The sequence below is a fragment of the Catharus ustulatus genome, chromosome 9 (genome assembly GCF_009819885.2).
Source record: "Catharus ustulatus isolate bCatUst1 chromosome 9, bCatUst1.pri.v2, whole genome shotgun sequence".
Taxonomy (NCBI): Eukaryota; Metazoa; Chordata; class Aves; order Passeriformes; family Turdidae; genus Catharus; species Catharus ustulatus.
In genome coordinates, this window is record NC_046229.1 from 10,350,056 (window position 1) to 10,361,184 (window position 11,129).

Sequence of the window (11,129 nt, forward strand, 5' to 3'; positions counted from 1 at the left end):
GTAGCACTGGGGATAAACAGTTTCTTCTCCCGCTCTATTTTTCCACTTGGCAAACATTGCTGTAGTGCTCAGACTGCAGGAGCTGAACTCTTCCTTTAAGAAGGGAGAGGGAAAACAATGCTGAGATGAGTCCATGTTTGGGGATTTTTTTAAAAGAAAATAATTCAAAATTATCTTCTACTAAAGCAGTTTGCTTTTTTTTCCGCTTCATACAAAATGATGAAGCTCGACCGGTCGGTGTCACTTGTTCCTAGTGCAATGCTGCTGTTTATGTTCACAACGTGGCAAGGGAATGTCTGAATCCAAAGCTGTTTTCATTGAAATCTTTTTTAAAAATTCATGAAAACATTTCTATTAGATTAAAAAGAATTTTACAAACAACTCAGTTGTGGCCTAAGCTATTTTAGTGTCTGGTGTAAGTTCAGCTTGTGCACAAAGGTTTTGGATTGGAAAGTGTTCTGGGGTTGTGCACTGTTTTCAGGGAGGGGTTGGATGGAGTCACAGAAAACTTGGTGTTGCTGACCTGCCTGTGTGTGTTTATCACTCCAGACCAGGCAGAGAAAACAGGTGTAAGAAAATTATAATGTTTAGCCCTGAATCTTTGCATCTGGATTCAAGGCTGCAGGCTCAGCATTATCAGGTGTAACTCTGCTACCTGTGCCTCCAGCTCCTGCTGGTTCTGTGGTGAACCCAGAGGAGAGGGGCAGTGGGGCATTTCTTCATCCCTGTGCTCTGGAAACCAGGGTCCAGGGGCTGAGGCTGGTTGGGGAAGTGCTGGGGCTCCTGTACGACTTGGCACAAACCATCCTGCCCTTCTGAATATTCAAACACTGCTTTTGTCTGGAAGAGCCTATCACTTTTTTAAAAGTGTACTTTACATCCGTTTTAAACCAAGTTATGCAGACCTGTGTGCACTTCTCAATAAATGGGGTAAATTAAAAGCCCCTTCACATCAGATCCATGCTGACAGCCACTTGCAATGGGGAAATGGATTGCTGAGCACTCTGGAGTGGGACCAGCCTGTGCTAGGATAGCACAGCTTGTCCTGTGTGTGCCAGGAGCTCCTTGTGCTTCATACCAGATGTTGTGCCCTGACCCTGCTGTGGGCTGTGTTGGGTTTAAACAGCAATGAAACTGGAAGTGGCGTGGCTCTGGGTGAGCCTGGTGGGACAAGTCCCCATCCATCAAATGGCAGCTTTTTCCTGAGCAAGTCATGAGTTTGTAATGGATACCACTGGCATTGAGGTGAGGGGAAAAGCTTGTAGGGACTTGGCAAGCAGAGCTGAGGTGGATGCAAGGATGGAAAGCAGGGAGCTTTTTTGGGAACAAGGGCAGGGCATGGACACCTGTGGCAAGAAGGGGGAGAAGGGGTTTCACCTCTGTTGGAGGTTACCCCTTAGCTGAAAGTCTGCTAAGGAGCAGCTAAGTGGGAGCTGCTGCAAGGTGGGCAAAGGGCACTCCTGCACAACCCCAGAGCCAGCATGCCTGGCAGCAAGCACTTTGTAACCACGGAGGGACTCAGGGCAGTGGGACCTCCCTCACCTTGTTTTCTCTAGATTGCTCAGGTGGCTCGGTGACCTTTTTCCCCCGTTCCAGTGCCCGTGGTAAACAATGGGAATGTCCAGGGCTGGCTGGGGGCGCGGCCCTCCCTGCCCAGCCCAGCTTCCAGCTTAGCAACAGTGGCTTCAAACACTGCAGCCACTGCCGCCAGCAGGTCAGTGCACACTTCAGCCTTCCCAGGGTGCCAGCCCCGCGGGGGAGCCCCTCTCCCTGTCCCCTGAGTGACCTCACCCGCTCTGCTTTCCAGGGTATTGGACATGGGGGCCTTCCTCTGCCCCCGCTGCCGCTTGGAGTTCAGATCCCGACCGCTGCTGCGGATGCACCTGGAGAAGCTGTGCCTCGGGCCCCCGGCGCCCAGCAGCTCCTGCCTCCATGGGGGGAACCCTCTGCCTGCGGAGGGAGCACAGGGCACGGCAAGGAAACCACAGGACGTCTCGGTAGTGTGGAGCTGGGTCTGGCACAGAACGGGGACGGGGTTGGTGCTGGGTTGGGGAACAGGGTGTCACATCCTGGCGCCAGCTTGGTCTGGCCTCCATCCTACCCTGCCTGCCCCACAGGCAGGCAGCCTTGGTGCTTATTTTGGCAAAACCAGAAAAGTATGTTATTAAGGGAGAAGTGGGGGGGAAGAGGTGCGCGGAATTGGAGGAGGGTGGGGATGTCGCTCTTTTCTTCTCTCTGTGTCTGCGAGGTTGGGGTGTCCCAAAATACGGACGACGCTGAGCCACTCCATCACTTTATGCTTCGTGGGTCCCACCAGCTGTGTGGGGACAGCGGAGGCCAGGGCGGGAGCTCCCCTGGGGGATGTGCTCACCCCCCGTGAGAGGGCCCTGCTCCGTGCGGCTGACACCATTCTGGGAGGCTGCCAGTGGAGGTACGGTGAATCCCGAGTGCCGGGGGGGCATCAGCAGCCCTATGGCTTCCCAGGACTGGGGGGCCAGCCCCTCCTTCCCGGTGACCCCCGTGTGCTGCAGGAAGATCCCCCCCGGCAGCCGCTCCCACGGCAGGGGCACCGGCAGCCGCCGCAGGAGCTGCTGGAAGCCCACGAACGCCAGGTGGCCGCGATCCAGGCCAGGACCCAGCAGCTGGAGCGGCAGAGAGAGGGTAGGCCCTGGCAGGGTTCTGGGGCAATGGAGATGCAGTGTGGGGCTGTGGGGGCCGTGCTGAGCCCCTGGCCCCTCGCTGTCCATCAGGGCTGTGCCGGCGGCTGGCGGCTCTGGGGGCCAGGGCACCTCTGGGCCCCCAGCCCGAGCAGGGGAGCCGAGCCGAGCCAAGGCCTGCCCGACCAGGCTGGACAGATCCGAACAGCACAGCACAGGTGAGCCCTGGCCTGAGGGCTCACAGCACAGAGCCCTGGCCCTGTGGGGTGCTCTCCATCCCCGTTGGCTCCCTCACGCCCTATTTGCCTCTCTCCTCCCCAGGGCCACACTCCACCTTGACACCCTCCTACCGCCTGTGGGGCCGCTCGCAGCTGAGGCCAGGTGAGGGGTGAGGGTCTGTGGGCGATGGCAGCTCCAAGCAAGCACCTGGACGAGCCCTGGCCATGGCTGATCCGGGGCTCTGGCAGGGCACTGCGACTGTCCTACCTGCGCTCCGGGGGACACGACCCTGCCATCCTGGACCAGCTTCTCCACCTCCAGCTGGAGGCCACGGACCTGGAGAAAGGAACTGCAGGGCTGCGCAGGGGCAGGCGGATGGGTAAGCGCCAACAGCAGACCCAGGCCTGTCCCCCCAGGGACCGTGGCCCCACAGCCGGCACCTGAGGCACCCCCGGCTGTGCCAGCAGAGCCCCCCAGCGCTGGCACACACGGTCTGGATGCAGCACTGCTGGCCGTGGAGCTGGAGAACTGGCGTCTAGAAGATGAACTGTTGGCACTGAAGGTCAGGAGGGAGAGGAGAGCAGACGCTGGTAGGTGATGGGTCCCCCATCTGCACCCCACAAGCGCCAGCTGCCTCTGTGGCTGCAGCATCAGAGCCCTGAGCTGGACATGGCTCCTGGAAATATTGGCAAGTGGAGGGGCTGCAGCTAGGGGTGGGCTCTCTGTAGTGAGAAGGGAGAGGCCCAGTCTCCAGACTGAATGTGGGCCTGGGGAGATGCCAGGAAAATGGCTGCTGTAAACCCCAGGTGTCCAAATCGTTGCCCAGGCTCACAGGCAAGCCAGCGGCACACGGAGGAACTGGCCCAGCTCCAGGCAGAGGTGGGAATGCTGCGATGGCACACGGAGCAGACAAGGCCATGGCTGCACCCTCCTGTCTTCCCTCGCCCTATAGCTCGCCCACTGCCACCAGCCCTGGCTGTGCCAGAACTTTTCACGGTAAGAGCCTCAGCCCAGGACGATTTTCAACTGTCCAAGGAGGGGAGAGGGGAGTTTGGATTGGGCTTCCAGCTAGGATAGAAGATGGGTGTGGAGGTACAAGCTTGGGGACATTTGGGAACCGCTCCCTTGGCTGCACTTGGGGCAGGAGGTGAGTCCCCACCAGTGCTGGACCAGGGGTGTGACTTGCTCTGCACACCCAGTGTCACATGTGAGGGGATGGCCAGGACCCTCCTGCCCTTGACATCACTTTTTTCCTTTCCCAGGAGCCCCCCAGGCCAGCACTGGGGCCTGGCAGGCCCACAGCCCATGTGCCCCCTGGACTCCCCCTCACCCCTTTTGGCCCTGGAGGACCCTCCTCCTGCTCAGGAGCCCCCAGCACGAGACAGGGGCCCCTGAAGGTGAGCCAGGAATAGGCCATGGCCCCACAGGACTGCCCTGCCACCCCCTCCACCACCTTCAAAATGGGGCTTCAGGAACTGTTGGGGTGATGAAGGGACAGCAAAACTGTGTTTGAACTGCAGAGATGGGTTTAGGCAGTTTTAGAGTTAGTACCAGGATCCCACAGTGCTGGGGTGGGTAGAAGCGTACAGGATCAGTGCTGGGAACCAAAGAGGCTCCAGGCATTTGAGCAGGAAAAGGACAGGCAAACCCCTGAGCCAGCAGCAAACTCAGTTACACAGCTCAGCCTCCACCTCAGGAGGGAGCCCACACCCAGAGTGGTTCAACCACCCCTGCTCACAGTGGTGGTTGGGACAGGCAGAGGGGCACAAAAAATTCCTGCCCTCAGGCACAGCCCCATAGGCAGCTCTCTGTAGGGAAGTCCAACCCCAGGCATGCACAGCTCTGCTCTGGGAACCAGCAGAAGCCCCAGCCATCTTTCAAAAATATCAGAGGCCCTGTGCTCTATGTTTAATAAAAGGCTTCAGCTCATTGCTCTTCACTTCTTGGCCTTTTTTAATATACACACATGCCAGAGGACGTCCCAGCCCCAGCTGGGCACTCAAGGTGGCTCAGGGGACAGCCATGTCCCTGCCTCCAACCATCAGCATCTGCTCCTGCATGCCCCTGCGGGGTGAAAAATGGACATGAAGAGAGATAAAATACACAGCAACAAAGCCCAGGATGTTACAAAGCTCTTTATCAGCCTTCCCCACTATCTTCAGGCTGCTCAAAACTGAGGGAGGCACTATCAGAACCCACTTCAGGCTCAGCCTTGAATGAACAAAACACAGCCCCAGCTGTGACAAGGCCCCAGCAGAAGGGAAGAAGTTCAAATCCCTGGACAACACAGTGAAGTTCAGGCAATGCTCTCCTTCCCTGCAGCAGCCAGCCCTGCCTGACCCATCCAACCCTCTGCTCCTGCCTAAGAGGCAGGTGTGGGTGGAAATGCTGAAGCTACAGGAAGCAGGAGCTCAGCAGTAGGCCAGGGCTGAGACCTGCAGCCAAGGGGGACAGTCAGGAGCAGAGGCTGGAACCTGTCACAGGATGAAGGTCAAGACAGAGACCATTTGCATACAATCTTTATTGAAGTCATACAAAAGTTGCCAAAAAGTGAAAAAATACACTATATACAAAACCATTTTCCTTGTAAGGAGAGGAGTGTCCAAGGTTAAAGAATCATTATCATACTGTGCTTTCAACTGCAGCCCCTGATTCTGCTTGTGGCCTTTTCTCTGTCTAAAAGAGAAGATAAGGGTTTGTTTTTAAAAGACAAGATACAGTCTCTTACAGCACCAACTCATGCAGCAGCCCAAGAGTTCTGTAATTTGAAGACTTAACAATGTGAGCTTTGCAAGCCTCCAGAGCCCAACACTACCCTAAAGCATTGACAGTAACAAGTACAGCCCAGGGTAAGTAACCAAACCCAAGAACATTAAAAATTAGGGGAAGACCCTGTGCTGGAGTTGAGCCCAGCAAAAAACCACCCAGAACCTGTCTCTGTCCCACCCCACAGGTGCCAAGGCTCCACAGCTGGGTATGTCCAGCCTACACAGGTCAGCAACACAGCATAACATGCATCCTGCCCACTAGGAATCTTCATCTCATCTGGGAAACCTTCTAAAGGAGAGCAGGCAATAAAACCAGAACATCTACCAGGCACAGAACCATCCCTGAACAGAGAGCAGGAGAAATAAAATAAAAAAGACGGCCCAGACTCCTGGCTCAGCTGCCCACCTCCTCTTCCATTTTTTCCACAACCTCATTTCCACTGGGGACAGGGTTCCCACCACCACCATTGACAGCTGGTTCTGGTTTAGATTTCTTGGCTTCGTTGTCTCCCTGATGAGTGTCCTCCTCTGGTTTCCTCTGAAGAAAAAAATTGTTTATAATCCTCACTAAGTACAAATCAAAGTTTAAATACTTTTGTGAAGTTTAGCATTAGATATCACTGCACATCATCTACTCAACCTCTGCTTGCCAGGCTCAGGACAGACTCCCCAGTTTGAGGCTCTGACACTGAGGTCTCAACCACAGTGACACTGTGGGTGACAGGATCTCTAGAGCTGAGTTATCCTTAGTTACAGTCTGGCAAGGAAAGGTGCAATCACTGAGCCTGTAACAGTTCCAGGGTAGACTGAGGGCATCTACAACACTTGAAATCACCTAAAGCAGCTCCCAATCACTCCAGGCACACCTGAACTGACCAGCCGATGCAACAGAGGCAACATAAAACTGAGAGTATCCCCTACAAGATCTTAGTTTTTATCAGCCAACATTTCATAACACTTAAAGGAACCAAGTTCTCAACAGCTGATCTCTTTAAGAGGCAGTTTACCATTACCACCAGCATGGCTTTACTATTGTCCAAGTCCCAATTTCCTTTTGGATAGAAAGGAACCCAGCTCAGCCTGGTTGCCTGCTTTTTCTCTGAGATCTGCAGGTGACCCTGCTGCTCTTGAGGGTCCTCAGCAGAGGAAGTTCCTGTTCAGGGAACACCTGCAGGAGCCACACAAGCAGGTCAGATTTACATCAGCGTGGGTCAGGCAGGGTGCTGAACCACCAAGAATGGTCTCCTGGAGGCCAAATGGTTCCCAGACTAATTGGCTCCCAGTGGAAAGGAGTTTCATACACTGCTGGTTTTTCTTTTGGAGTGTTTTTCCATTATACAACTAAGCAAAATAAAAATACTTTTAAGACAAATCCAATTACACAGAGCAAGCCAGTGGTACTTCAGCAAACTGCTTGTCTAACAAGTCATTTCTGGACTCACCTTTTTCCTGACTAGATGAGAGATGTCTGTTACACACTGAGATGCACCATCAGCTCCTTTCCTTACTGGAATCTGTTACAAGACAGACATGGACACATGAGCAAACACAAACAGTAATCTTTGGAGCAGACAAGAATAATAACATTCATTTAGATTAACTTACTGTGGACACAGAACCACTGTCTTCACTTCGTGCAAAGCCAGATGTAGTTCCAACCTTAAGAAAAGCAGAAAAAACCAGACTGTGGCAAATGATACATGTGAACTTAGTGAGATACAGAAAGCCCAAGTCCTTCACATCCCAACACTGGATTCTGCTCTTCTGCACAGGAAAGATGCAAGGTGCACTCCACATTTGCCCATAATTTCTAGCACTGATACATTAAATGCCACAGAAGTCTACAAATTCCTGTTTAATTTGGAACAATTAGTATCAGGGCTCTTAGTAAATATCCTCTTCAGACGTCAGCTGCCTCAGTTTCCTTCTCACAACCACAGCCTGGTAACACCTGTGAGCAACCACCAGCACCTGATCAAATCTGAGCTCATCCCATTACTGATTTACACTAAGTTCCACTGGAAGAAGAGTTGGGTCAAAAGGAAACCATAGGACACACTCACCAGAGTTGCTTTCAGTCCTAGCTCAGCTACTTTTGCACTCTTCTGTGACTCCTTTGAATCTTCTATCTTCTCTTTAATTTCAGGAAGCAGTCCTTCAGCTCCTCTATCTCCTTCTCGTCCTCAGGGGACCCAGTGTCTGCCTTCTTTATTCGCTCAGTCAGTATTGCTGGGATGAAACAGTTATCAGGGCAAAACACCTTGAGACAAAGTAACTGTCCAGTTACCATGCAGAGGCAATTATCTGCTAACAAACAGTTTTAACAATCCCGCTCTTGCTGCAGGCTGTCACTGCTTTCAGATAAAACACAACACAGCAGGAAATGAGTACACCTCACTACTTTGCCTTGTGAAAACTCACGAGGCAGCTTCAGAATTCCACGTACCCAGTCTCTTGTCTATGACCTCCATGGACTTCCCAAACTGCAGCACGGCCTCGTCGAAGTCGCTGTTGTAGTGGTAGGCCAGGGCGAGCTGGTAGTGGCTCTCAGCCAGGAGCCGGTCGTGAGCCTCCAGGTACTTCTGCTGCAGGGCCAGGCAGGCCTGGAACTCCTCTATTGCCTGGGTGTAGTTTTCTACAGGAGAAAGCCCCAAGGTCTTTACAAACCTCAGTAATTATCCACAGCAGCACCATCTAAACCCTGGTTTGGTCACTCTGTGTTTTGGTACACATGATACAGTCTGCAAACAGAACCACCACTGAACACAGCAGTGCTGGGCTGCTTTCAGATCAGGTGACAACTCTGCTCCCCTGAGAGGCTGTCTAGGCCAGCTCCTCTCTGGTTCTCTCACAAGTGCTCCAACTTCAGCACAGAAAACTGAGCAGCCAAGTCACAGCAGGCACCAAATCCTCCTGCTTCACCTTCTACCAGGAACTGAATGTAACTGGTCACAACTGCAACACGGATCTGGAGCTAAGGACAGTGCCACCTTCCTGCCAAGCTCTCCCCAAATGTGCTCTAGTGACATAAGACACAACTCTTGCTGTGTAGCCCTGCTCCAGAAACCTGTTGGATTATTTCCAATGCCTGCTCCAGAGAAAGCATACATTTGGATTTAATGACATTAAAATACCTTTTTAAATGAAAGGCAACTGAGACATTACAAGGCACAAGGCTTGCTTCCACTTTTCTCTGCTATGTAACACAAGGGTCTTACCAGACCAGGAATTGGTCTAAGAGACTCAACTATTTTTCATGACAATTTCAGAAAGGTTTGGTCATTTCAGAAAGCAGAACACAAGGCTGTTTGTGATCTGGCAACACACTTCTTACTGAAACCTTTTTTTTCCACTGTCTGCAATAGCACAGACTATCCTATTTAAGGCACCAACTATTACTTCCAAAGCTTCTCACGTGGCTGCAACTATCACCATCAGTCTAATTTGTTCTCATCTTGACAGCCTTAACTCACATCTGCTTATTTTAAAGTACAAAACCCAACAACAGAAAGTAGAACCAAGCACTTTGGACACAAGAATTAACATTACTTACCAGATTCAATGCTAACTTCTCCTAACTTCAGATGAGCTTGAGCTGCATGGAGCTGAGCTTCTTTTGTTTCTTGTCTACAGCAAGAACAAAAACGTTTTCAAATCCTAATCAGAGCATGCCACATTCTCTAACTGGCTAGGCCACCATCCAATTTACATTGAGTTTCTGTGGTATATACCCAGATTAGAACTTCAGTCTTTACCTCTTGTAAATGACTTTCGCTAACTCCAGCATGTCCCAGGCTAGCTCAAGATTGCCAATTTCATCCTCCTCACTTTCCTGTAAAGACCAGAAATGCATGACAGATTAAGTGACTAGATCACATCAAACACCACCACTAAATTCCCAACCAGTGTTATCGAGGAATCTGTTTCTGCAAGAGGTAAACATTGCACCAGTAGGGAAAAAAAAAAAAAAAGAATATGCAGAAGTTATTGCATCAACCATAACTTGGCCTGGAGTAAAGGTGTTTCAATGGAACATGAGCTCACATTGTTTTGTGATATGTTAATTTTTTTTCCAGAAATAACAGGGCACCAAGCACCAGTATTATCTCAAGAGCAAGGCCTTGGTTAAGGTTCTCTTTAGATGAATCAAATTAAGTTGGCAGTCCAGCTTTTTTTTAATGAGCCTTTGAGTTTTTTTAGAGTAGTCTGAGAAAGGAAGAGACAATTATCTCATGATTAGTGCCACTCTACAGGGCAGCAGATTTTACCAGGCATTTTGACTGCTACATTGATGTACATCTCAGGTTTGATGAGCACCACACTTCTCAAACAATTCCCATCCCAATCAGCTTACTGGACCAGGAGACTTCAACATGCACAGTAAAACAACCAGACAAGCAGAGAATTAACTGTTCCAAGTAACTCTAGTGACAGGCTGGAACAGCTCTCTGCCTTCCCCTGCACCACCAGGCCATGTTAGCTCAGCACACCACAAGCATTTGTGTCAGAGCAGCTGAACAAACCCGAGTTTACTGACACAGCCAGGCAGATGCTACAATGCAGACTAGGCCTAACACTGGACATTCCTAAGCAATATTGGCTTTCAGAAGTATTCTCCTACACAGAACTAAATGAAACACACTTGAGCTTTTAGAAGGCTATCATTTAAGCCTAATACTGCATCCTTCCATGAGTAATGGTGTTGGACCTCAGCAACCTCACCTTGTCTTCCACTGTCAATTCATTCTCCTTATCATCTTCAGCTTTATCATTTTCTTTATCCTCCTCTTCAGATTCTTCTGTTTCTAGAAGGCAAGTAGTTGCATGAGGACACTTCTGGTTACTGTGCTTGCTCAACATGGAGTCAGGCAGAATATGTTTATCCAACCCTTATCCTTCCAGTGACAGGTTAGAGGTGTGATGAAAGAAGAAGAGATACATTAAAGTCTCAGCATCAGCAGCCATCTTGCTGGAACTGTTCAGCACTGTAGACTAAAGCAGTCCTTAAGTTCAACTTCTTACTATCCACAACAAAAACTTACATAGAATTTAATTCTCACAAATCTGTTGTCAGCTCTCACTGAAGCCACGAGACCCTGAGCAGCCTTACAGGCACTGGCCAGCTGCTGAATTTCATGCTACAGAAAATAAGTGTTTTCAGCAAGATAGCTGCCAAGCTGCACACAAATTAGTCTGTTTTTGAGTTCATGATCCTCATGTCAGGCATTTAAGTGTCAGTGTTAATGAACCTCTTCTTGTGTAGAACTAATTTGACTTTTGACACTCTGCAAGAGCACCACATCATCTGTTCTACCAGCAGAAGACATTTGGGAAAATGTGCAGTGAAGGAATATGGCTAATAACTCCAGAGCAGTGGCTGGTCACAGGCTGAAGTCCCACAGTTCCTGTATCACAACCTCTGGCTAATTCCAGAACAGGAGCTTGATTAGCAGGGGCACTGAGAGCCTGTGAACTCACTAGTCTA

General features: G+C 50.7%; 2 protein-coding genes across 2 annotated transcripts; one reads left to right on the plus strand and one right to left on the minus strand.

The window, feature by feature from the left end:
* Positions 1 to 216: 216 nt before the first annotated feature.
* LOC117000157 lies at positions 217 to 3,677 on the plus strand. The gene is made up of 7 exons (XM_033067581.1): positions 217 to 233; positions 1,597 to 1,714; positions 1,808 to 1,997; positions 2,485 to 2,661; positions 2,979 to 3,038; positions 3,125 to 3,255; positions 3,341 to 3,677. The coding sequence occupies exons 1-7, from the start codon at positions 217 to 219 to the stop codon at positions 3,413 to 3,415; spliced, it is 768 nt and encodes a 255-aa protein (XP_032923472.1). The 3' UTR covers positions 3,416 to 3,677.
* A 1,702-nt stretch (positions 3,678 to 5,379) lies between these two features.
* Positions 5,380 to 10,517, minus strand: LOC117000471 (nuclear autoantigenic sperm protein-like). Its single transcript, XM_033068114.1, is given in 10 exon segments — positions 5,380 to 5,552; positions 6,051 to 6,182; positions 7,087 to 7,158; positions 7,250 to 7,303; positions 7,708 to 7,799; positions 7,802 to 7,873; positions 8,091 to 8,279; positions 9,198 to 9,271; positions 9,400 to 9,476; positions 10,367 to 10,517. Coding segments are annotated over 10 exon segments (954 nt in total). The 5' UTR covers positions 10,505 to 10,517; the 3' UTR covers positions 5,380 to 5,498.
* Positions 10,518 to 11,129: the final 612 nt, after the last annotated feature.